Genomic DNA, 23,203 nt, shown 5'->3' on the forward strand with positions numbered 1-23,203 from the left:
CCAGAAACATTATATGGAGTATTCATATTTTTAACGCCCTGCACACAGCACAAGGAACCTGTTAGTGCTATTCAAGTTATAAGTGCGTGTCCGCAGCATTTGCTTGCAGTCAGTAAGGAACCTGTACTTTGCCCCTTACTAATGACAAGAGTGCAGCATAAGGGCACCGTATGACAGCATGATCTGTACATCATAGATGCGTCTAACTTACATTTTCCTCACAAATACTTCACAATACACTTTCATCATACAACGATTGTACGTCTTATGGTGGCTGCACGAGCCTCAAGGGAATCCCAAGACACACCTGCACCCCTCTCATGATCCGGCCCCACCTGTCTACAACACTCCATCCCAAAAACCTGCAGATTTGTACGGGTTAATCCCCGTACGAGTGCATGTAACGTTAGCATTAGGCTTTGCAGACAAAAACTGTTTGCATGACAACTAGAGGGGTTTATATTTTCTAGTTTTAAAAAAATTAAATGTACATTTTTCTGTAAATGCAAACTCCTTGTTTGAAAAAAAAAGCCCCTCAATAAAGTTTAAAATTAATACTGAAAAATCCTTTGAATTGTTTTTTGTATAAAGTTCCTATGATTCATCTTTGATCATTGCAGATTTAAACAAAAACTATATTTCTTAAAGTAACATTTTATTTTGAAATCAAAACACGGATAATGAATTTCAGGATCAACGGATTTATTTCATTCATAAATGCTGTGACATCATGTGTAGAAAGAGAGTGACAGCTTTACAGCAGGGAAAGCCACATAAAAAGGGAGATCCTTAGGAGACAGGAAGCTGACTGACAACTTGACATATAGATACTCTAACGCAACGCTCAAACACACAAAGAAATTTCTTTCTTTTCTTCAAACAATTTTTCTTTCAAAATGACACTAAAATGTAGGAAACGTGAGTTCTGAGGGGTTGCTAAGCTGACGGTTTACCTATTTTCTTTACCCTGAGAAGCAACATTTTTCAGCTGTTTTTGTTCTTTTTTGTACATTATGATTCAAAAGGGAAAATCTCTCCTACATCCAGTCCCCTCCAGACAAATGTTGTTTCTTCCTGTCACAGCGAGGACTGAACACTCCTGAGATACGTGTTTTTTTGTTTCCCAAACAACGATTAAATTAACAATCTGAACATCACACATAAAAAATGCACAAAAATAAATTTAAAAAAAGAAAAAAAATTTACTGGCCACATTCATGAACCTTTTAAAGATTGATAATGAGTGTTTCAAAAATAAAGACCCTAATTCAAAGAATGGTGTGAACCTAAAATCAAAGTCAAAAGTCCTTTTAGTACCTTTTGTGCTTTTTGTTTATTTGTAGGTGGGACCAAATTGTTCTGTAAAACAAAGCTTTCCCTAAAATATAAATTCAATAATCACTGTGATTTATGACAGAAACAAGAAATTTGATATATTAGTTAACTTTTTTGCTTATTATTGAGTAAGTGAAGACAGACGCCTTTAGGTATTTGTGTGATCCTAAACCAAAAACAATTTTACTCCAATATATTTTTAACCATTTTACTAGGAAAAACAAACCAGGCTCACTAAACTGAACAAATGTGCAATCACCATCCTATTTTTGAAAGGCATGAGCCACTGATTGACTCTGGCACAACGAGAAAAGCTCAACTCTGCCATCTCCTGGACAGTAAATAACTTAAGACACAAACATGGCCTCTTTCAGCATGATTTGATTACATTATTGGAATCACAAGAGTCTTTACTAATCAGTTTGGTGTGATGATCTTTAATCAAACTAACCCCTGACTATCATTTGTGCTTTAATTCAGTCACAACAATGACATTTAAAGCTTTATCTAGAAAGTTTTTCTTACAGAAAAACAGCTTTTTAAAGAACTTATTGAAATTAGCAAGTTAGTTTTGTAAATACCCCCACTTTAAATAAAGCAGGCCTTATAATGTTTCTTATATTGATTAGTTTTGCAACAATAAAAAGAGGGAAATTGCATTTATAGCAGAACTCCTGCCACAGAGTTTCTACACACACACTCAGATAAAGAATAGAGGAAGGAGCTATTTACAATATTCAGTCGAGTGCAAATTTGGAGTGTTCAAAATATGAATGCGTAACAAAAAAAGTATATATTTATGAGACAAGTGCGTATTGCTGCCAACTGAAGCCTTTTTGGCATTATTCTGATTATCTAAAAGGGTTTGTAAATCAGTGATGTTTCAGCACAGCTTCACAGTGTGGGCTGGCCTCAAAGTTTGTTTAAGTAATAAAAGTGGCCTTTTCAAGTGCAGAGAAGCTTACTTAAACCATGAGTCACCACTCCCAGTTCAATGAGCGCTTTTTTCAGGTAAAAAAGAAACATTTTATTCACCTGTCTGTGCTGCAACGCTGTGTGATCACATCTGCCTTTAGGAGAGGAATCAAGATGATTGCCTGGTTGCTGACAGACCATGTTACAGCCTCTTGTCAGACCTGAAAAGGGTGTACTAGAACAGTTTCTGGTTTCATCTCTTGCCAATTAAACTGTATTATTTCTGTGAAGGTGAAAACTGTTTCCATGGAAACTCAGTGTGGGTTGGCTATGAAACAAATTTCTGAATATGATGGTAAAATGGGGGGGGGGGTAGTACTTTTGGCTCACTATTTTGCACGAATGCAGGTCAAGGCTGACAGACTGTTAAAATTTTCCTCACACTTTGTTGACACAAAGTTGTGGCTTTTTCGGGGACATATTCTCGTAGTTTAATAACATTTTTGCATTTAAGTCTAAGTAAATAGGAAGTTTTTTCAATAGTAGGTAGACAGGGCTCTTTAAAGTGTGTATAGAGAGAGAGAGAGATTGTTCTGGAACCTTTTTCTCGCTCAAAAGTCATATTATTTTATAACTTTACAGAACAAAATTTAAGTAAATAACGTACAAAACACAATTCTACTTAGTAAACTTCGAATATGCCAAGGGAGCATACATATAACATGCGATTTACACAAAAACATGACTCAAAAGTCACATTCTGAGCGTGCGTGTTGGTGCCTCTACGTCATTTCTAAGCCCCGCCCCCTGAGCAAAACATCATTGGTACCCGGAAATTAAGAATCCCGTGATGTCGGGGGAATGCTAGCATAGCATCGCAATGACTGCAGTGCCTTTCTCTTCTGGCAGTTTAAACTTTCTCCGTGTTTACCCCCAGTGGATTTATTAGCTCCGGAGCCGTTCACGAGCGTGGGTTCGCCGTGGGAGAGGAATGAATCCTCCCGCTGGACCCGGAGACATGCCGCTCAGACTGATAGCCTCCCCGGAGCCCAGGTCAGATTAATGGACTGCACGAGTTAGCTGGCTCCTTAACACGCAGCGACGGTAATCTCCTCTGTGGAGAAAACATAAACAAAAAAAGCTGAAAATGTCGCGGTTCGTGTTGGAGGAAGTGTCATCTTTCAAGGACTTTGCTGGCAGTGAGGAGCTGGCAGACATGCTGAGTCTGTCCAACAACGAGCACAACGGTCTGACAAATGTCCGCGTGAGCCCAGATTCACGTCACATCCACATCATCCTCCAAAAACCTGAGGTCGGTCTTATGACTTTTGACAAGTACGAAAGACCCGTGCCGGTCCAGAACCAGAAGAAGCTGGATCTGTGGCTGACCCGGACCGCCCCCATAGTGGATGTTGTTTATCTGGACCACAAAAACAGCAGGATCAGAGGCACAGCAGTGGCTGCAGTGGTTTATGACAACGGGAAAGCCGAGTTCTGGAAGTTTCAAGACTGCAAGGTTGGATGGCATCTCCTCCAGACATCCGACCTGTGCAACAGCCCCCGGGCCAAAGTGGTGTCTGTCTGCGCTTCCTCCCAACTCCTCATCTGGTGTGAGGAGAGGCCACCGTCTGAAAGCTCCTCTGCTTCTCCGCTGCTGAGGAATAACCTGCGCTTCTGTGTTTGCAGACGAGACTATGAGGTGGAGGAGGGCGCCGTCATCTTGGGAGGAGTGAAAATCACCCTCCACAGTAGCCCCAAAGTTGCCGTGCTTCGCTCCGGCGAATGTGTGCATCTTCTTCCTGACGTGAAGGCGAAACCGCCGTGGAGCATCTCCAAATTCTTCTTAACCTGGTTGCCTCACCGTGACACGTTCACGGTGAACACCACGTGCAATAACACCCCCGTTAAACACGTTTCAGCCAGAGAGTCGGACTTTAAAAGGCTGGTGACTGACTGCATGGGGTATTTATCAATTCTTGAGCCACCAGAGATTCTGAACGTCACCCCCACGGGCTGTGGAGGCCTGCTCCTGCTGCTCAGCACAGGCTGGATCTGTCTCCTGCAGAAAGATGGGATTCTGCGTCGGGTCTACAAACTCGCAGAGAACTGCTTTGTCCAGCACCAAGGTCCCACCAGCATGTGCGTATTCCAGGACACCCTGGCACTTATAATAGAAGAAAAACTCTACCTGGTTGACATAAAGTGTGGCAAAGAGTTGGAAAAGATTCTGTTGAAAAAAAATGGGTTGTTATACATAAACCAGGATGTCAGGCAGACCCCACATTTGCTGTCAGAAAACGGCCTGTTCGTGGTAGCAAACAAGGAAACGGAGTGTAAAGACTGCAGCTCAAAGAGGAAGCTGTCCGGTTCCACTGCGGTGAATCGAGCGCACTCTGGAGCCGTGCTGGTGGAGGCTGTGTTTGAGGAAGCATGTAAATACTACCAGCAGAGGAGCCTGAGCAGCACCCAGCTCACCGTGGAGGCGCTGAAGAAAGGGGGCAGGTTCCAGGCTCCCATCTCTTTAGCCTCCATTCTCAGGAACTACCTATGCAGCACAAGTTTGAGGCGGGGTGGTGCAGAACTGTCGCAGAACGGGTGGGGGGAATGTAATGCCGGGCAGGACAAACTGATGTGCTCCCTGGAGGCCGAACTCAGGGCTTTGGTCTCCCTGGAGGAGGTGAAAGGGGGTTTAGTGAAGGGAAGCGCTAAAGAGGTGGAGACCATGTGTTACACTCTGGTGGAGAAAGAAGTGGTGAGGCTTCTGTCCATCTCTGACTTGGATAAAGATTCTCTGACTTACCTGAACTCCCTCTTCAGCATCTTCCCCTGCCAGGCCTGGAAGGCTGTACAGGTTGCACTACAACTGCACTACAACGGTGAAGGATCTCTGTCCAGCAAAGCTCCCCCTGACATGTGGAAGTGTGTCCTCAGTCCTGCTCTGCACTCCAGCTCCACAGCCTCCCTCCTGCTCTCTAACGGCCAGCCGAAGCACAGTCGCAGCCTGAAAGGGGACCAAAACTGCAAGCCCAGAGCAGGAGCGGCCTCCTCCCCAGCTGTCCTCCCAGTGTTTGAGCTCCTCTGTCAGTCAGTCTTCCACTTCCAACCCAGCTGGCTGCCCAAGTTCCTCCAGCTGGCCCAGCAGCAGCAGGGCTCTGCCGGACTGGGCTTGCCTCTGGCTTCGTCCTCCTGGAGCTTCTCCGGTGGAAGAGGAAGGGAGGCTGGGGAGAACCACGTACCTCTCTACAAACGAGCACTTTGCATCTTGTTCAGCTCCAGCCCAGACAGAAACCGCCACCAAGACTTGGAGGTGGAGCTCCTGCTGGTAAGTGAGCGCCCCAATGCGGTTCTCCAGGCGCTGAGGATCCTCATGGGCAAGCAGCAGTGGGAGAAGGTCATGCAGGTCGCCCAGGAGTTCTGCAAACAGGGTCCGCTCCTCAACAAGGAGATTTTCACTACTTTGCTGTGCGAGGTGTCTCACCACAGAGATCTGGATCCCTACCTGGACCTGTTGTGGGCGTTGTGCCCTGAGGACTTCACAGTCACCACCATCCTTAACTTGGTGCTCAAAAACCTCCCTTCTTCTAACTCTCCCACCGTCCCTTCCTCTCTCTACGCATCCTGCCCTCCATCTCCTCCTCCTTTCGTGGAGTCCTGCAGCAGCCAGCTGACCGTCGGGCTGCTGAAGCCTCTGTTGAGGAAAGTGCTGCAGAGGGAAACCAAGCCCAGCCAGCGCTACGCTGATATCCTGCAGTCGCCGTCGTATCCCCCTCCAGCCCTTCCTCGCCACCCCACCAATCAGTCCAGCATCAGCAGGGACCCCAGCATGGACTCGGCGCCGCGCGGCAACATCACCCCGACATCTTCTGCAGAATCGCAGTCCACGCTCACGGACCTCCGAAGAGACAAGGTGACACTTCCGGCTAACCCTGTAGGATCTGCGTAAACAAGGTTCACTTAACTGACATTTTGGCTTTTTTAAACATATGACTACTAAGAACTACAAAAAAACTACTGAATATCCTCTTAGTGTAAATACTGCAGGTCCTTTTAATACTAAATATAAATGTGTAAGAGCTATCTGTATTATTTATGTCTTGAAGCCTTAACTGCACCCTTCTAGCTTTAACTCCTATCAGACTACACTCATATTGGTAAATATGTATTATTAAAGCAGAAGTCGTTAATTCTGCACTAATTGCAACAATCAGTATGGTGAAGTTCTAAGCTCTTCATGCTTATCTGCACAGACATGGAAAGATTCCTGCATGAAGTGACTTGGTGTGAAAACAGCCACCAGAACAGAACAAGAGGAGAAACTCCGGGTTTATTGTGTTGTGTTCAGATGGCGTTGAGCCCTTTCACTTACAGTCATGCTGAATTGATTGAATTGAAATAAACCGGTTTTTGTTTTGAGTGAAGGTTGCTTTGGAGTGGAGCTGCATGTGGGGGTCAAGGTTCCCTTCCAGCTTTCAGTTTGGAATTAAGAGGGCTTAAACATTAACCTCCTTCTTAGTGGCTATGGACGGTAAACCCTGACAGGAGATGCGCCTCCTTATTCCGAGGTCTGTTTTTCCTCTTCTGCCGTCTTCTCATGGAATATTCTAAAAAACCTTGGGCTAAATGGCTCAGAGTAGGACTTTAAATTCAATTTTAGTGGTAATCTGGTTAGAACCGGAGTGTGTTTGGGACGCTAACACAAGTACCCTACTGCCTTCGTAAGACCCCATGTTCCCTGCAAAAGTTTGCCTTTTTATTATTCTTACATTACATCTTTCAATACTGTTTAAATCATGTTTTAAAGCTTTTTTTTTGGTCCAGATGAGACATTCTTATGTGATCCAAACTGCCTCTTAAGTCTTAAAAATGCCACATTTGAATGTATTATTTAGCTCTTTTTAGGCAAAGAATGTGCCTTTTTTACCTAAATGTGGAGCCATATGCAACAAAAGCCTTATTTATTTGTAACAAGACTTCTAATGTGTCCATTTGTGTGCAAAGTGACAAAAATGCTGCAGAATTGTATACAGCACTGCGTTTTTCATTTACAAGCTAGTGTCAGATTTCTGCAGCTCTTCATCACTTTCCTCTTATTTCACAGAGAGCTGGATCTGAGGGTTTGCTGGCTTTGTTGTGGGATGAAAAATCTTTGACTTCTAAGTGTTGCGGCTAATAATGCTTGCCTTCGACTGACATAATCAGTCCCAGTAAGAAAGCCAGTCTTTTCTACTTGTGCTCGTCATTCCACGCTCTGCCTCTGCTTGAAGAAGCACGGCGAACCTTTCACTGAGGATCACACACAAACAGATTCACTGGAAAGTCCCCGACTTCCTCACAAAGGGCTCTCATGTTCATTTCAGAAATTAACTTAGCCTTTAATAGGAATCCTTTTTTCAAATATCCATCTGTTCGGAAAAAAGTCACTGTATATGTAACAAGTATTTATGAGCAAATGCTATTAAAACTGTACCAAACCTCTGTTGGCTCTCCTTGTTTTTTATTTCTTCTATTATACATTTATAGATGCAAGGTTATAATAAAAGCAGTTAAACTTTTTATTTTTTTGCTAATAAAATACTTACTCCTTCAGTCTGATCTGAAGGTTTAGTAGACACTTGCAGACAGCTAGATTGCTCATTAAAATAAATCTAAAACACACAAAAGTTATTTTAATCCACTTTGATGGATTCTTCATGTAGAAGAATTTCATTTAGAATTTTTTTTAACCTTTAAATTCTGACATAACTGGGATTTTAATTTACAAAATAACAGCAGGGTGGAAACGTGTGTTTAAGGGTTAAAGTGGCGACTGGTAGGCGGATCCTATTGACGCCATGAGCAAGTGTCTAAAAGCAGAAGCACAGCCAGTCTGCAGGTGTTTTGCTGTTACAGAGAAACAACATGGAAATATTACCTGTTGCTGCTCGGATGTCTTAGAGGATTTCAGATCTTATGCATCATTTACATTTGCACCTCAAAAAAGCTGGACGTGTGGTGCTTGTGTAGCTGTTTTTTCCCCTTTGTTTCTGAATTTTAAAGCTTGGATATTTAAATAAAATGGGAGGAATGCAGGAATCTGCTCTCTCACATCTTTGTCTCCAACAGATTGACTTTTGCTGCAGGAGGCGTCTCTAGTTACACAGACGACAGTCACATTGCTGCTGTAAGGTCATCGATTCACCTGTTCTAATTATAGACGGCAGCCTGTAAACAATATTGTGTCTGAACATGAACAGAGGCTGCATTGGCCTTTCCTCATGTTTTAAATGCTAATAGTACTCAATTTCAATAGTATATCATGTGTAGAGGAAATGATGTTAAAAATAAAATTCTTTCATGATAATTTGCTTTAAACGTTTTAATGTGTTGTGTTTGTTTGGATCATTGGCTTTAAAATGAGTTGAAAGATTCCTGAAAAGGTTAGTTTGATTGTTTATACGATAACATTATTCTTTACTGCCCGATCTCTGTTCAGCTGTAAAACTCTTTTTAGTTTTTATTGCAGATGTTTCTCTTCCCAAACTTTTGGCAAAAAATAAACTAAATTAATCTTTTTCAAAAAAACAAAAAGAGAATATAAACAGTGCATTTTTAAAGGGAAGAAAACTGCAAAATGGCTTATCTCTGCAGTCAAACGCATCATTGTAGGAGCTATTTTTTTAGCAATTGATAATGGATAAACTGGTTGGAAAATAATAAAAAAGCAAAAAAATGAATTACTCCAACTTTATGCTCCCAAGAGCATTTCTAACATTAAGATTATGAAACACTTTAATAAGCATATCTGAAATATTGTTTCAATGCCTAATGGTGCAGATTTTATTGCACTGCTAATGTACAAGATTATAAAAACATCCAATAAATAAATACCTCATTAACACCTCATTTAAAATAGTAAGGATCAAAAGAGTCAAAAAATGTTTGCAACTATTCTTTTTTCTTTAATTCAGCCATTCTTTTTAGAACACACATCCTAAATGTTTGCATCCCTTCATTGTCCATCTGGTCAAACAGACCATATAAAGTGCAAAAGTTGTGATAGAAAACCTAACAAATAGTACAAAACCATCACTTCATAAACATTAAATGAGAATTTACAATAACAAATTTGAAAAACAGGACTTAATTTTAAAACAATCGAGTGTTAACTATAAAGTTCACAAACAAAAAAACAAGCCATAAGGAAAATGTGAGTTCATTAACAAACAAAGAAAAAGAAAAATGGTGATTTTCCCAATTAGTGCAAGTAAAGGTAGAAATTCAAAGGCTATTCTCCCAGCGATAGCAAAGCACAGTGATTTTTGAAAAGAGACATTTCTGAGGTAAATGCACGCCAGCGTTTATAGAAAACAGAATAAACCTTTAAAAAAGGACTAGCCAGTAGTGTTTGTTCATTGATCAAATGCATACAGAGCATTTACGCGACATGAAGCATGAAAACAAATCCCTGCAGGTTCCCTCACACCCAAAATATGAATACTGGAATCCCTTTTTGAGTTGCTTTGCTTCTCCATCTCATGGTGTTGACCAGATTTAAAAAAATACTCATTTAAAAATAGATAATTTTGGCAGCTTCACTAGAGTACAGATGTACCACATCAGTTTCTGAAAGCAACATGTGCTGTTATGTTGTCCAGTGATGCAGCATTTTGGGTCTTCAGGCTTTTTTTGAAAGCTGAGCACTTGGGAGAAATCGTGCCGTGGCCCGTGGGATCTGGTGCATCACTATGTGATCACTGGAAACAGAGACATTGCCAGCATTCGTAAATCCATCGTCCAGCTGCGTTTGTGTTTTTGGTTTGTCCGTACTCACTCGTAGACGTCAGAGTCCTTCATTTTTCTGTAGTACTTTGCCAGTTTGATGGAAAAAATGATGCCGGGGATGAAGAAGATCACGCACCAGCCCAGACTGAGCCAAAATGCATTCTGAAAGAGGCAAAATGAAAGGTCAGTGCATCCTGCATGGCTGCACGCACACCAAACGTGACGGCGAATTCAGGTCCTCACCAGGGACTCCACCGCGTAAGCACAGAGGATGACCTCTGCAGAGTCCACAGCTCCTGCCACCGGCCCACAGCGACCCAACTGACGCGTTATCTTTTCAAGAAGCCGTGCGTTAGACTGACTGTGCAAAAACGCTGGTTTTTATTTTCAAAGCATAAGGATTTACGCTTACTGTGAAGTTGGCCCAGTCTGCATAAAGAAGGAAAATATTCAGCTGACAGTCCAGAAACTTCCTGCTCTCCTGGGATTGAAATCGAGAGGGGAAAAGAAAGGGTCAATTTCTCTTGTTATGCTGCTTTATACTGAGAAGTCATGAGGAAGAAGCTGGATACCAATGTAATCACTGAGCATTTAAACAAATACAAGAATTTAAAGGTTAAAGAATGAAGTTTAGAGACCCACTGATAAAAATTGTGCTTTGGGTGTTTTTAACATGTTCTTGTGGCATTTTTTTCTGATGATGGAGGGCATGTATTATGAAAATTAAGCTTAAAAATGCATTTCTGAGACTTTCTTTATTAAAATCATTGTAAATCAGAAGTGAAAAAAATACACTTGGTGGGCCACAAGCTTCCCACTCCGCTCCATTCTGATGCTTTCACTTATAGACGACTAGATCCATGTACTTTCTCCTCGTCGGAGCTGGAATCTGGCTCCACACTGTACAGCTGGATAGCTCGGATTTTGCTCTCCATTTTGGATACACCAGTAGTGTTAGGCTGGAGTTGTGATGGGCTGTAAGCTAGCGGGAAAGCGTGTATGGTAAATGGTGTATACTTATATAGCGCCTTTCTTCCTACAAGGAAAAAGCGCTTTACAGTCACAGACCCATTCACCCAGTGACACACACATTCACACACACATTCAGACACTGGTGGTGGCCCCGCTACCAAACACAGGCGCCCGCCTACCACCAGAGGCAAGGTGGGGTTCAGTGTCTTGCCCAAGGACACTTCTATTAATGGGCGTGCAAGGCGGGAATCGAACCTGCAATTTTACGATCATGGGTCGACCGCCCTACCGCTACACCACGGCCGCCCCTAAACATCTCACTCTTAGTAATGGGAACAAGAAGGGGAGCTAGGGTAGCTCAGCAAAAGCTAGTAAATTTGAATTTTCTCATTAATGCCTCTGCTTTTACCTGTTTTGCTTAAATCATTTTCATTTCCGGATTTTAGAATTTTTTTTTCTCTTCCTCTCTGCATTATTTTTTTGGATCTCTTACTAATACTAATTAATAGGAATGAAAGGTGAAATGATTGATTTTATCTGTCAAATTTTATTTTGTTATATATTCTGTTTGGACAAATTGGACAAACTGGACAGTGAACTAGAAATATCAAGCACAATGAGACTAAACAGAGTTTTTTTTTTCATTTAAAGAGAATAGCTAAGAGAGTGCAGTGTCGCTTAGATGATTGTGTGTAATCGTCAGGGTGACAGGATTTAGGAATCCTGCGACCCGTATTGAATCTGTTTTGCTTCGCCGAGACTTTTTCTCCAGACTCCATTTTTCTTGTTTAAATGTTTTTTTTTTCCTGTAAATCAAACCATTTGCTACCATATCTTTCATAACTGGACACAAAAGTAGTTCCTACTCTGCTGCTGTGAAACCAACAGGAAAACCTAAGAAGGGCATGAGACCACCACCCCCCTCTATTCTCTAAATGACTGACTGACCTCAGGCATTAGGAGAGCACATTTTTTCAGACTCATGTGACTCGTGGCTCTACTCACGGTCTTGATTATCTGTGATGCATTGGTGTTGAGAAAGTCTTGTGCTGCTCCAACTTTCCTTAGCACCTCCTCCACTGTTCCCTGGAAGAAGCAGAGGGGGACGGAAACCGAATGAGAAGAGGAGGATGACCTCTGAACTTAACAGCTGCATGTCAGTCAGCTTACTCACATTGACTGTGGCTAAAGAAGACTGAAGACTTCTGAGGGTTGAATTGAGGTTTTTCTTTGGGAAGAAATAAGTAGAAATGTATTTCAAAGCTGAAACTGATTTGATGGAATCAGGAAAAGAACTGGAATGGTTAGGCAGGAAAAGAGTATCTCACCATTTGTGGGATGAGGACTGTTTCAATATCAGCCTGGATCTGCTTCAGTTGGTTTGCTTCATTTCTGAGCTCAGATTGAATGTTTCTATTTTTCTAAAATGACAAATGAGAAAACATTCAGTAGTTTCAGAGTGCTGTGTTAAGAATTAACAATGGATCGGTTGTTCCCGCCTTGTGACTCACTTGATTGTCAGCTAACCCCATAAATCCATCTGCTGTAGAATTGAGGTTGATGCTGGAAACGTTGTTCATCTTAAAGCAGAATAAACAGAATTGGATCCCAATTACACTCAGATGCACGCACTAAGTTAACATCAAACCATAAATTGTTTACCTGCTGTGTCAAAGTTGTTGTGTTGACGGTCTTTTTGGAGAGGCTGCGAAGTTGGCTTGTGATTTCAGGACTTAGGAGATTGATCGTGGTCATGTTGATGTGGGTGTTGTCAAACTTCTGTTGGATCTCTGTCGTGTACTGAGCAAAACACACAGACGTGTAAATGCAGTTTTGGTTTTCTAACAAGCGCAAAAAACGAAAAGAAAACACTCACTTTGGACACGTTTAGCAGGTTTCCGAGATCAACCACCTCGTGCAGATGAAGGGTCGTCCATAGGGGCCTGTTCTGATTGCAGTCACTGAAATGAGGAGGAATTGTTTAAAAAAGAAAAGATATCTGGGTTTTGGCAATATATTTATATAAATAATCTAGCTTTTCTTGCATTCATACCGATAGATATCAGAGACACCAAGGCTGTCCTTTAGTCCCAAAGCTGGGCCAAGGTCCAGTTCAGGAAATACACGTGAAGAATTAATGAACTGGACAGGACAAAAAAAGTGGGGGGAAAAGAACCAGCTGTGATTACCAGATTCATTTAGGAAACATTTTTTGATTCACAATAAATCATTTTACACTTGGAATTCAATTTAGCGCTAAACATCGGATGATAAAACACTTTTAGATTGTTTGACACACATAACTGTCAGTTTACTCAGCTTTGCTCTTGAAATAATCCCTCATAATCTGCTTTTTTCATTCATGTTTACCTCCAGCAGTTGTCCGTTGTTCCACGGTCGGCAGACAAGAGTGTAAAGGTTTCCACCGAGCACAAACAGCAGCAAAACCACGATCATCAACAGCCAGGAGAAGAGGAAGCTGAAACACGCGCCCCTGCAACCAGCCGGGTCAGAGGTCAAAGACTCCAAAAAGTCTGAATGTTCCCGCTCACTCAGTTTTTCCAACTCACATCATGAGAAAGGTGCCCCCACAGTTGGCTGTGCCGGAGCGCATCGTGGGGTCCACCTTTGGTGACAGACCCAGAGGGCCGAAGATCAGACCCAGGAAGTTGCACACCACTACCAGGAGAACCGCACAGCACAGGGCCGTACACACACTCCATCTGGAGGGATTCACACACACACGGGTTATGAGCTTCCTCTTCTGCCAATCAGATCTATTTCAACTTTCATGTCCTTTTTCTTATTACCTGATATACTCAGCATACTTCACAGTGGGTGAGAACGTGTTAATCTGAGTCTGCGTCTCATTCAGAGTCACTGAAATTTGGCTTAAAGCCGAATCAGGGATGGAAAGCTGAGAAATCTGTGCCTTTACGTTATCCAGCAACACTTTGCCATCTAAAATAACAGAATAGAATAGAATAGAATATTAACAAACTGAAAACTGTCAGTCAATATTAAATTTTTTGAGACAACAAAGGTGGTGTTCACTCACCTTTAACAAAACCTTTGGTATCGTTTGCCACTTTACCAGGGATGTTCTTAAAATATGTTTCTCCCTGCAATAAAATAATATTGTAATTTTGATTCTTTTAGGGGTAGTGCAAGTACTTATACTCTCAATCTACACATGATTGAATTTCCTCCCAAATAAAATAAATATACTGACCTCTTGGATTTTGTTCTGTAGATTAGTTTTGGCTTCATCCACAGCGGAACGTAATTCCTGCAAGTTTGGAATCTGTGGAAACAATCGTTTTCATGTTCACTTGGGAACGAACATATTTCCTTCAAGTACCACAAGGGGGAGGCAGAGTGCAACACAGGAAAAGCAAGATTCTTACTGTAAAATAAATCAAGCAGATTGGAGAATGCTTTCCAATTTATACATATTGTGAAATAACACACACAAAAAAATCAAATAAAAAGAAAAGATGAGCAGAGAAAAGACCAGAAGACAAGGGATGTGTCAAAATCAGAGATATGTAGGAGGAATGAAGGAAAACAGATTGGAGGAGGACCAGTCAGCTGCTCTGACAAAAGACGAATACGACAAACAATGATCATCTGTCACATCAGCTCAGCCTGCGTCAAATGTGGCTTGATTACATAAACGCTTCTACCCGTATCCTCTTGTTAAAGCCTTCAGGGAAGATTTTCTGCCAGCATTTTGCAACCTTAGCAGTCGTACCTGACTCATCTCTCTAAAGTAAAGCTGGTTTTTAGAACCCTCTTTTTTCAGATTCAGGGATTTGTGTTGTTATCCCAGAAGACTTTGTTGTTTATATACTCCCTTCTGACTGTAAACCAAAAAAAAAATCATTTTCAATCAATTGAATGACCTTTAAAACATATTTATGGTGGCCAAAAATATTTTTTTTGTACAAACTGCAAGAATAATGACTAAACGTTAAACATTAAACAATTATAGAAATTGGCAAAAATCTTGGACATTTTAAAGTCATAAAGTGTATTTGATCTTTAGGGAAGAAAACGTTTTTTCCAGAGGGTCAATGACTTTTTTAAACCTCCATAGTTGCCAAAACTAGTCAAAAATATTTAAAAACAATCATTGACTTGACCTTTGGCTTTGTTGAAGGAAGCTGTCATGGCTCAAAATGACGACATCATACTTCCAAGTTGGAAACGCTTAGAAAAGTTCGTAAACTTCCTCCAATTTTTTACGGGCATTCACGTGTTGGTTTGCCATGACGACACTTGGAATAAAATCACTGACATGATTCCCTCAGACAATAGTGGACTAAACGCACTAAAGGTCTTTCTAAAAGTGAACAAAAAGCATGTCATGTGACACGACCGTTTCAACAATGTTCGAGTGGCAGACAAAAAAAAGGGGTTGCCAAGGACAATTGTTAAAGTTTAGTTTCACGTCGCACCACAAAAATCAAACAACGCATCCACCCAACTGGAACAGGCAAAGGACGTTCTGGTTTCTGTGGAGCTTTTCCCTTCAGTAAATCAGACTGTCACCCAATCGAGGTGTAGTCCACACTGGACATTGTCTGTTATGGGGTTTGTAGAGATTCTTTGTCATCCAGGTCATGTTCTCAAAGGATTCTGTTCTCTAGAGCAACAGGACTTTAACGGTTCATCTTCACAACTGAAGACTCTCCTAAGATTAATATCTATTTGATGAACCTTTAAAGCCGAGTAGTCCTGAATGTAGGAATCCTGTGGTCTTGGCTCAGATCGCTACTGGGCCTCAGGGGGCTGATGGTAGGAGGGCGCCAGCTGGCAGCTTGAGCTTCATCTGCTTTGCTGTGGAGTCAGTCAGTGACTCCATTTGTGCAGCAGTCAGGAAGACACAAAACAAAGTTTCCACAAAGTTGTTTTTTTTTTTGGTAAAATAAACTCACCGTAACAGAGCTGTCCCATTTCGGATTCTGCACTTCAGAAGAAAATGCACTGCAGTTGGTGCAGTTTGGGTTGGACAAGGTCTGATCGATTTGTTTTTGAACTTTTGTGATGTTGGCCTGCAGACGGTCCATGGTGGACTGCAGCTGGATTATAGAGATGTTGAGCTGGATGAGCTGAACACCGATGTCTGAATTCTCTGGAAATTCAAGGGAAGACAAAAAAAAAAGGTTTGTCAAAAAAAAAAAAAAACATTGTAAAAGTTTTACGGTTCTTAAAAAAAACAGCTGTAAACTGAGTACAAGTATAATTATCAAACATCATTTGGAGACTGGTTGGTTTTACTGTAAATAAACTAAGTCTGAAAGCCATGTGAGGGAAATTAAAGGAGGACATAAAGTTTTTTTTATTAAAAAAATAACCCCTTCGTACCTGACTTTATTTACAATTATATATATATTGTTTTTTTCTGGCTTAAATGGTCGGGTATGGTGTGAAGGTGTCAAATTTTCTGATAAAAAAGTCTTTTTTTCCTCTTTTTTGTGAAATTGTTATTGAATGATTCCTGTGTGTAATATATTTCGTCTACAGAGATTAGTCATTAATAATGTGTACCAATCTTAAAGTTTTTTTTAAAATAAAAATAAAAATGAATGTATTTTAAAAATATTCAACCAAAAATGGTCTTCATCGTTAGGATTCACCCATTTCCTGATGGTTATTCCAAAAAAGGGAATTAAACTAGTTTAGAATATTTGCATGAATTTTGTTCGGAATGGATAATAAAGTTTTATCCATTTGGAACAAAATTTCCCTTTCAGGTCGGCACACTGTACCTTCACCCAGATGTCTAACTGAATTCAGCGCCGAATCCAGAGTTCCGTTGAAGCGTTGCTGGATTTCTGATCCCAGCTGAGGTCCGATATCTGTAAATCCAAAATAACTGACAGTGTACTGCAACTTCTTTTCCCCGTTTTACTTTAAAACATCTTTTTTCTTACCATCTAAGTTGTTGCTGACCCCCTGAATAGTTTTATAACTCTCATTCAGCACACTGTCCATTTGCTGGAAGCAAAGAGAAAGAAAAAAGCTCACAAATATACTGGAGTAAATACAGTATGTCAACAGCCATATGGCTGCCCTTTCTTCTCCTCCGTCCTTCTCTTAAGTCTTGAGAAAAGCATATTGACACTGCAGGATAAATTGCTAGTTTGAAGGCAGTAGCTTTACTGAACAGTTCTTTGCATCTCCTGCAAAGGTCACCAACCACCACTAACGCCATGCAGGGAGGGGTGTGTGAGACATTTGGACAAACTAAGTAGGAACTGAGAGTAAATAGGAGGAGTAATAATGGCGCATACTTGCTGACATTTGACCTTCACACACTTTAAACAGTGAGAGCTTTGTTCTTGCCTGTGGCACAGACTTGAGAAAGGTTTGGATGTTCCTTATGGCCCGATTGAGCTCGGCTGGACTCCGCTCCACGCTCACTTTAAGCGCTGCGTTGCTGCTGAACATGCAGATGTTCCCGGCACTGCAGGATAGAAGTAACGATGAAGCAGGAGCAGGATCCGACCAAACAGAGACGTGGAACCTAAGACACTTACAGGATGATGAGGGTGGTTGCCCACGCAAAAACGTAGAGAGTTCTTCTGCGGCAGTGAATCGAGGATGTCTGCTTCTGGTACATCTCCCCACCACAGTTGCCACAGCAGCGACAGCAAGCCAGGAATAAACCGATTATGGGCATCAAAACGATGTACAGAATCCCAATGGCTATGCAAACCAGAAAGCCCACTTGATACACCAAGACCTGGACACAAAGCACACAGCGTGAATGCCGCCCCTCCCAGAAGACCTCACATGTAATTCTCTGAAGGTTAATGTTGCAGGTGTTTTTGGCCTAACATGACATCACAAACAGTGAGCAGTTTCTGTTTGCTATAATGATGATGCGGTCACAGTAAATGAAAAAGTGCAGGGAACAAAGTTAGGGTTTTTTACTAAACATTAACTTACTTTGTTGATGAGTTCCTGTAGTGAGATCACATTTCCTCCTCCCTGGACTATTTGCTGGATCAAGTCTGGGTAGAAATACAAGGAAAAACTTTATTTTCTCTGTACTTCTTGTTTATTTACCGTAGACAAAAACCTAGCGAGGCTTTGTGTAATGTCCCATGAATAAAGGTTTTAATAGTTTGCATTGTAAAAGCGGAAATCTGACACTGGCATGTTTCAGTGGTGCTGGATTTGTGGTTACAAGGAGTTCCGGACATTTGTTTTGGAAAGATTATTACACAGAGTAGTACGTCAGAAGCCTATCATTGAGATTTACTCTGAAACCTGCAATTTGGGGATTTTTTTCCCACCAAAAAAAAAAAAAAAGGTAACTGAGAAGAGACGCTCCTACACACAGACTGTACACAGTTCTCAGCATTTGTGTGAGATCCGACAGCCGTGAATGCATTTACCGATTCTTTTCCTGAAGGTAATTTGAAACGTCTGACAGAAAGACAGTTCCCGTAACCTGTCGAGCATTTCATCGCAGAGATGAAAGACGCCTGTAACCCTTCAAAGGGCAGCCGTGTCTTGGTTGAAATCTACCTATAACAGCAAATCTGTTGGTCTGTACGGTCAAAGGCTATCCAGCAGGTTTCAGAGCACACTGGTTTCTCTTTTTGAAATCAACATCAAATAGGAAGTAATCTGTGAATTTTAACGCCTCATTGAGCGTCAATATGGTATCAAAAGGCCACACAAAAGACTGCATGAAACAAGCGACCTAGGGGCCATTAAAGGTTAAAGATTAACCAATATACAAACAAATTGCCATTAACTTGCTGGTTTGCCAATCCGGTTCTCTCTATTATGTGACGTTAAAAGCGTTTGAGTCATGTGAAAGAAATAGGTCGCCCGAGTTTTGACCCTGCAGCAATAAAAACAATCATTCAGAGAAATTTTACGTGGTTTAATTTGTAACCTTAGCAGAAGCTGGGCAGAGAAACCCATAAACCAGCTGAAAGAAAAACATGGAGATGGCTCCAGTGGGTTTTGATGGTGACACTGACCTGCAGGAAAGGGATTAGGCTGGACAGTGTTGAGGAAAGACTGGGAAAAAGGGGCCATGAAGCCCACACTGGGGTCCTTTTGGGTTGCGGCCTCATACTGAGGCTGGGTGAGGTTCTCTTGGGCCGGGGCCGCAGGACAAGTGGGCTGAGAATGCACTAACTGAAAGATGACGAGGAGCTCCACCCCCATCAGTCCCATTACACTCCTGAATCCTCCGGCACTTCCCCATCTCCAGCACTTCTCCATGATTGCAGGTTAGAACCCGTGAGAAATATTCAGCAGGATGATACAGGCTCCCAGAGGGATTAACTCATGGTGCAAGTTGTATCTTGATGTATCTGAAAAACCAGAAAGAGCAGCTTTTGTGGTGGGATACTGGCAAAAAGAAGAGGAAACACACTGAAGCCTTACAGATCTCCTAAACAAGTCGCTATTGTGTGGAAAAAGCAGCCATGATGACTTCTTCTTTATTCAAATGTTCCCTTTATTGCCACGTGTTTCTATCTGACCCTGTTCTCGGCATCTTCCTCTCGGAAGCCCATCAGCCATACGTCTTCTTTTATCACATCTAGTCATCTTTGCTTTTGAAGGAAAGCTCCGTATCTTCTCCTCGATTACTTCTGTCTTCGTGTCTTATCCATCTCTGACTTCAAACATCTAAACCTGAGCCATCCATCCAAAATGCCTCTTTCTAATCTTGCCAATTCTCATCATAAACCCAAACTTCAGACTTGTCTCTACTGTTTCCATTTCCCTTTTCCACATCCACCCCGCCTGTACCGACCTCTCCATCTCTGCCTCACATTTCCTGTTTTTTCACATAACTTCAGCCCTTGAATCTCTCTCGTTCCTTTAGCTTCACTGTTTTCTTTACATTCACACATCTATTTTCTTTCTTGTCATGTCTGACTTCCACTTTCTAATAACCACCTCTTCAGTTTTTCCCTAAATCATCTCACTGAATACAATCCTTTCCTGAATTCATCTTTTAATTCATCCATCATCACAGTATGCACTCCCCCTACAAATCTGTTATCTTAAGATAATAGTTCCATATAAAATCCCTCTTTGCAAATTTTAGGTCAAAAGAAAACAATTATTTTGGCCAAAAACACTCTTGTACTCAAAGATGGTCTCTTCCAGACAAAGAAAAAGTTATTCTCAACATAAGTTGTTTATAAAAAACATTTTTGAGTGTATGTGTGAACAAAAATACTCAGTGTAAGAAAATTACCTTAAAATTCAGCACGTAGTAAAAACAAAGAAAAAAGGAAAAGTCCTTTAATTGGATCATACCACCCCATACCTCCAATACCTTATGGTGACCAAAAAATGTGCAGTTGCATTACACTATACACATGACTGAATCAATTTTAAAGGTCCCAATTAGTCTTTAAGTGTTATCTTTTCAGGAAAATCACAGACAATCCACAGCTTTCTCACAGGTATTTTTGTCTTTCCCTCTTTCCTGCCATGACTAATGAGAAATTCTGAACACAGTGTTTGGTTTCCCTCAACAGCAATACATCATTCAGCCTCTATCTGGACACTTTCACTAAAGCGTAGGAGGTACTGACTTTTAGAAGTTACAGGAAAATTTTAAGTGAGCCATGAGAGCTCTGTTGGTGTAAACAGTGAGATAAGTTGAATCCACGGCTGGTACCAGCATCAACTCTTGTTTAACCCCAAACAAAGCTCCCACTGTGGGACACTTCACTCAACGTTTTCTTCATTTTTCCATGAAATTATGATAAGATCAAGCAGATCTTATCACTAAGAACAATTTGAATTTTTCAGATAAGAAGATCAGTACCAAGGGGGTAAGTCTCCTGTCTGAGACAGAAGGAGATCCACGGAGGTCAGAGAGCAAACAAGCTTTTCTCCAAACCTACCTTTTTATCCAGAACATCACCAGTTGTTGAAAGGAAGGCACAAAAGTCTCTCAGTCTCCTGCAAAGAAATGTGATCTGCTCTGCTCCTCCTGTGTAGATGACTGGGTGCTGGATGGTGGCTCTCGCTGACTAGCACTGAGGAGAGTGGAGCTGGGAGAGGAGAAAAAAGGGAGTGTCTGGAGAGGAGTGGGAGGGACGAACAGGAGATGGGAGGTCAAATTATTTGTTAAACAAATGCAATTCTGGCAAACGAGATGGTTTCTCTGCTTCCTGTAGGTGGAAGGAGGAAGAGTGTTTGATGTTACACTTGATTTAAAAGAAAAGCTTTGGTTTATAGAAGGATGCAAAAATGAGTTGAACTACTTTAGTGCATTGCATAAAACTAAGCACACTTTTAAGATAAACAATAGGGGAAGCCCTATTTTTGGAACGGTCAAAGAGGAACTGAAATAACAATAACTGAGAACAATATCAGCCTTAGGTACAGACACAAAAACGTGATCACATAAGATCATTCTCTCTGTGGATCTTTTGCTGAAGGGGGGAGTGGGTTTCCACTTTTCTGGGAAGCATGACACTGCATAAACACATTTACATACAAACAAAGCCGCCTGTGACTTCCCCATCAAATTTCTGCTGTTAGAAGACATCTCCATTTTTTTCTCCGTTTTGACTCACTTCCACTCTCATCCCCTACCAGCTCATCCTGTGGCCAAGCAGGAAGCTCGGCTGCTGTGGCTTCGACGTGCCACCACTCTGTGGTTATCCATCCTTGATGTCCTGTCGTACCAAAACACCTTCAGCTAAAGGAAAATCTCACTTCGACATGCCTGTTTCCTATTTTATAAGTAAGTTCTGTTTTGATTGTAGGTTGGCAACTTTGTTAGCTACGCCCACATTCCTAATATGTTCAGATTGTATGTTATATTGCTTCAGCTTGAGCTGGGGATTCGTGTTTAAAATTTTCAGAATACTTCAGTGGAAAATGTGCGAAAAAACAGGGAGCTTACAGTTATTGCCACGCTAACACCGATCAAAATCTACAGTCTTTAAAACAACATTTTTTTCCACACATAGATTCCCAATGATGATCAAGGACTAGAGGTGTGTGAAGAAACTGGATATAAATCGAGGTTAAGTCATTAATGTAATAAAAGGTAAAAGTTAGTTTAATAAAATGTAAAAAGGGAGTTTCTAACTATTCTGTTTCTAATCATTCCTAACAAGGTGAAAGATCAAAATCCCTAAGAGGAGTTTAAATTTTTAGCAGTTACTCTAGGTGATTTTAAACAGAAATTCAAAATGGTGGCCTCTTCCTGAGGTCAAAGGTTAATGGTTGCAGACTTTTCTTTTCCCATTTTGTGTTGAAATATGAAAATGGCCAAATTTCACACTTTGCCATAAAACAGGTTTTCTGGCCAACCCCTAAAAATTTTACCACTTCCTCTGGATACCCCTCAAAACGTGTGTTTTGGTTTTATTACTGGATTTTGGCTTTTGTTTTAAGCCTAAAATTCATTTTCACCGGGTACTAGGAGTGTGAGTCCTTGAGTATGTCACCAGAGTGAAATTTGTGCTGAAACGCGCAGTACCAAAGCGGAAATGTGAGAACAGTCTGGTACTTGCAGCTCAGGACTGCTGCCGGACAGAACAACGTTTTTACCACCTATAGGTTTGGCACAGAAGCCCCACAGCATGGTTAGCGATAAAGAAAACATTAGCAACACATTTGCACATCAGGGCCACATTCAAGACCCAAAAAAGCTTTGGATTAACCCTTGTGCTATCCTAGGCACTTTAAAATTAGGAGTTGGGTCATCTAGACCCACTAGACAGTGCTCTAAACCCTTTTTCTTCAATGATTTGTGATCTTCACTGGTGTCCATGGATTACATGAAATCCTCTTCACCTTTATCCACCTTAGTCATGGTAGGAATAACACGTCAATGTAAGGGTGGGGTCATAGGATAGCACAAAGGTTAAATTAGACCATACTTTGCAGTGCCCTTTAAAAAAAAATGCTCTAGATTAATGAATTCCTGTTTATCTTTTCTTGAAAAACTCTTCTGAAGCGCTATTTTTGGTAAACACTAGCTAGTAATTTATGCAAAGCCTGTAAATCAACAACAAGTGCATCATGTTCTTTCATAGAACAGACTTACAGTAAGGGTGGGATTACGTCATTGGTGCTTCTTCCCAATGCCTTTCAAGCAATAATCAAATATGAATTAATATTTAAAATAGATGTGATATGTCTTTGTATGTTTATTGTCTTTTTTCCGTTGTTTTTTTAACTGCTTGAAACTATCAATAAATTAATA

General features: G+C 41.2%; 2 protein-coding genes across 2 annotated transcripts; one reads left to right on the plus strand and one right to left on the minus strand.

Moving 5' to 3' along the window:
- The first annotated feature begins 3,041 nt into the window (after nucleotides 1-3,041).
- On the plus strand, nucleotides 3,042-7,725 carry hps6 (HPS6 biogenesis of lysosomal organelles complex 2 subunit 3). Its single transcript, XM_011484475.4, has 2 exons — nucleotides 3,042-3,860; nucleotides 3,937-7,725. The coding sequence occupies exons 1-2, from the start codon at nucleotides 3,772-3,774 to the stop codon at nucleotides 6,191-6,193; spliced, it is 2,346 nt and encodes a 781-aa protein (XP_011482777.1). The 5' UTR covers nucleotides 3,042-3,771; the 3' UTR covers nucleotides 6,194-7,725.
- Nucleotides 7,726-9,165: 1,440 nt separating this feature from the next.
- prom2 (prominin 2) lies at nucleotides 9,166-21,028 on the minus strand. The gene is made up of 24 exons (XM_011484476.4): nucleotides 20,883-21,028; nucleotides 18,990-19,328; nucleotides 17,941-18,005; nucleotides 17,529-17,734; nucleotides 17,335-17,455; nucleotides 16,923-16,986; nucleotides 16,758-16,847; nucleotides 15,924-16,120; nucleotides 14,216-14,287; nucleotides 14,042-14,105; nucleotides 13,794-13,944; nucleotides 13,554-13,706; nucleotides 13,354-13,477; nucleotides 13,037-13,125; nucleotides 12,860-12,944; nucleotides 12,646-12,783; nucleotides 12,495-12,563; nucleotides 12,312-12,404; nucleotides 12,158-12,211; nucleotides 11,989-12,069; nucleotides 10,424-10,492; nucleotides 10,255-10,344; nucleotides 10,061-10,173; nucleotides 9,166-9,983 (listed from the first exon to the last, which is right to left on the minus strand). The coding sequence occupies exons 2-24, from the start codon at nucleotides 19,234-19,236 to the stop codon at nucleotides 9,905-9,907; spliced, it is 2,514 nt and encodes an 837-aa protein (XP_011482778.1). The 5' UTR covers nucleotides 19,237-19,328; nucleotides 20,883-21,028; the 3' UTR covers nucleotides 9,166-9,904.
- Between the last annotated feature and the right edge of the window lie 2,175 nt (nucleotides 21,029-23,203).

The sequence above is a fragment of the Oryzias latipes genome, chromosome 15 (genome assembly GCF_053564925.1).
Source record: "Oryzias latipes strain Hd-rR chromosome 15, Olatipes_Hd-rR_3.1".
Taxonomy (NCBI): domain Eukaryota; kingdom Metazoa; phylum Chordata; class Actinopteri; order Beloniformes; family Adrianichthyidae; genus Oryzias; species Oryzias latipes.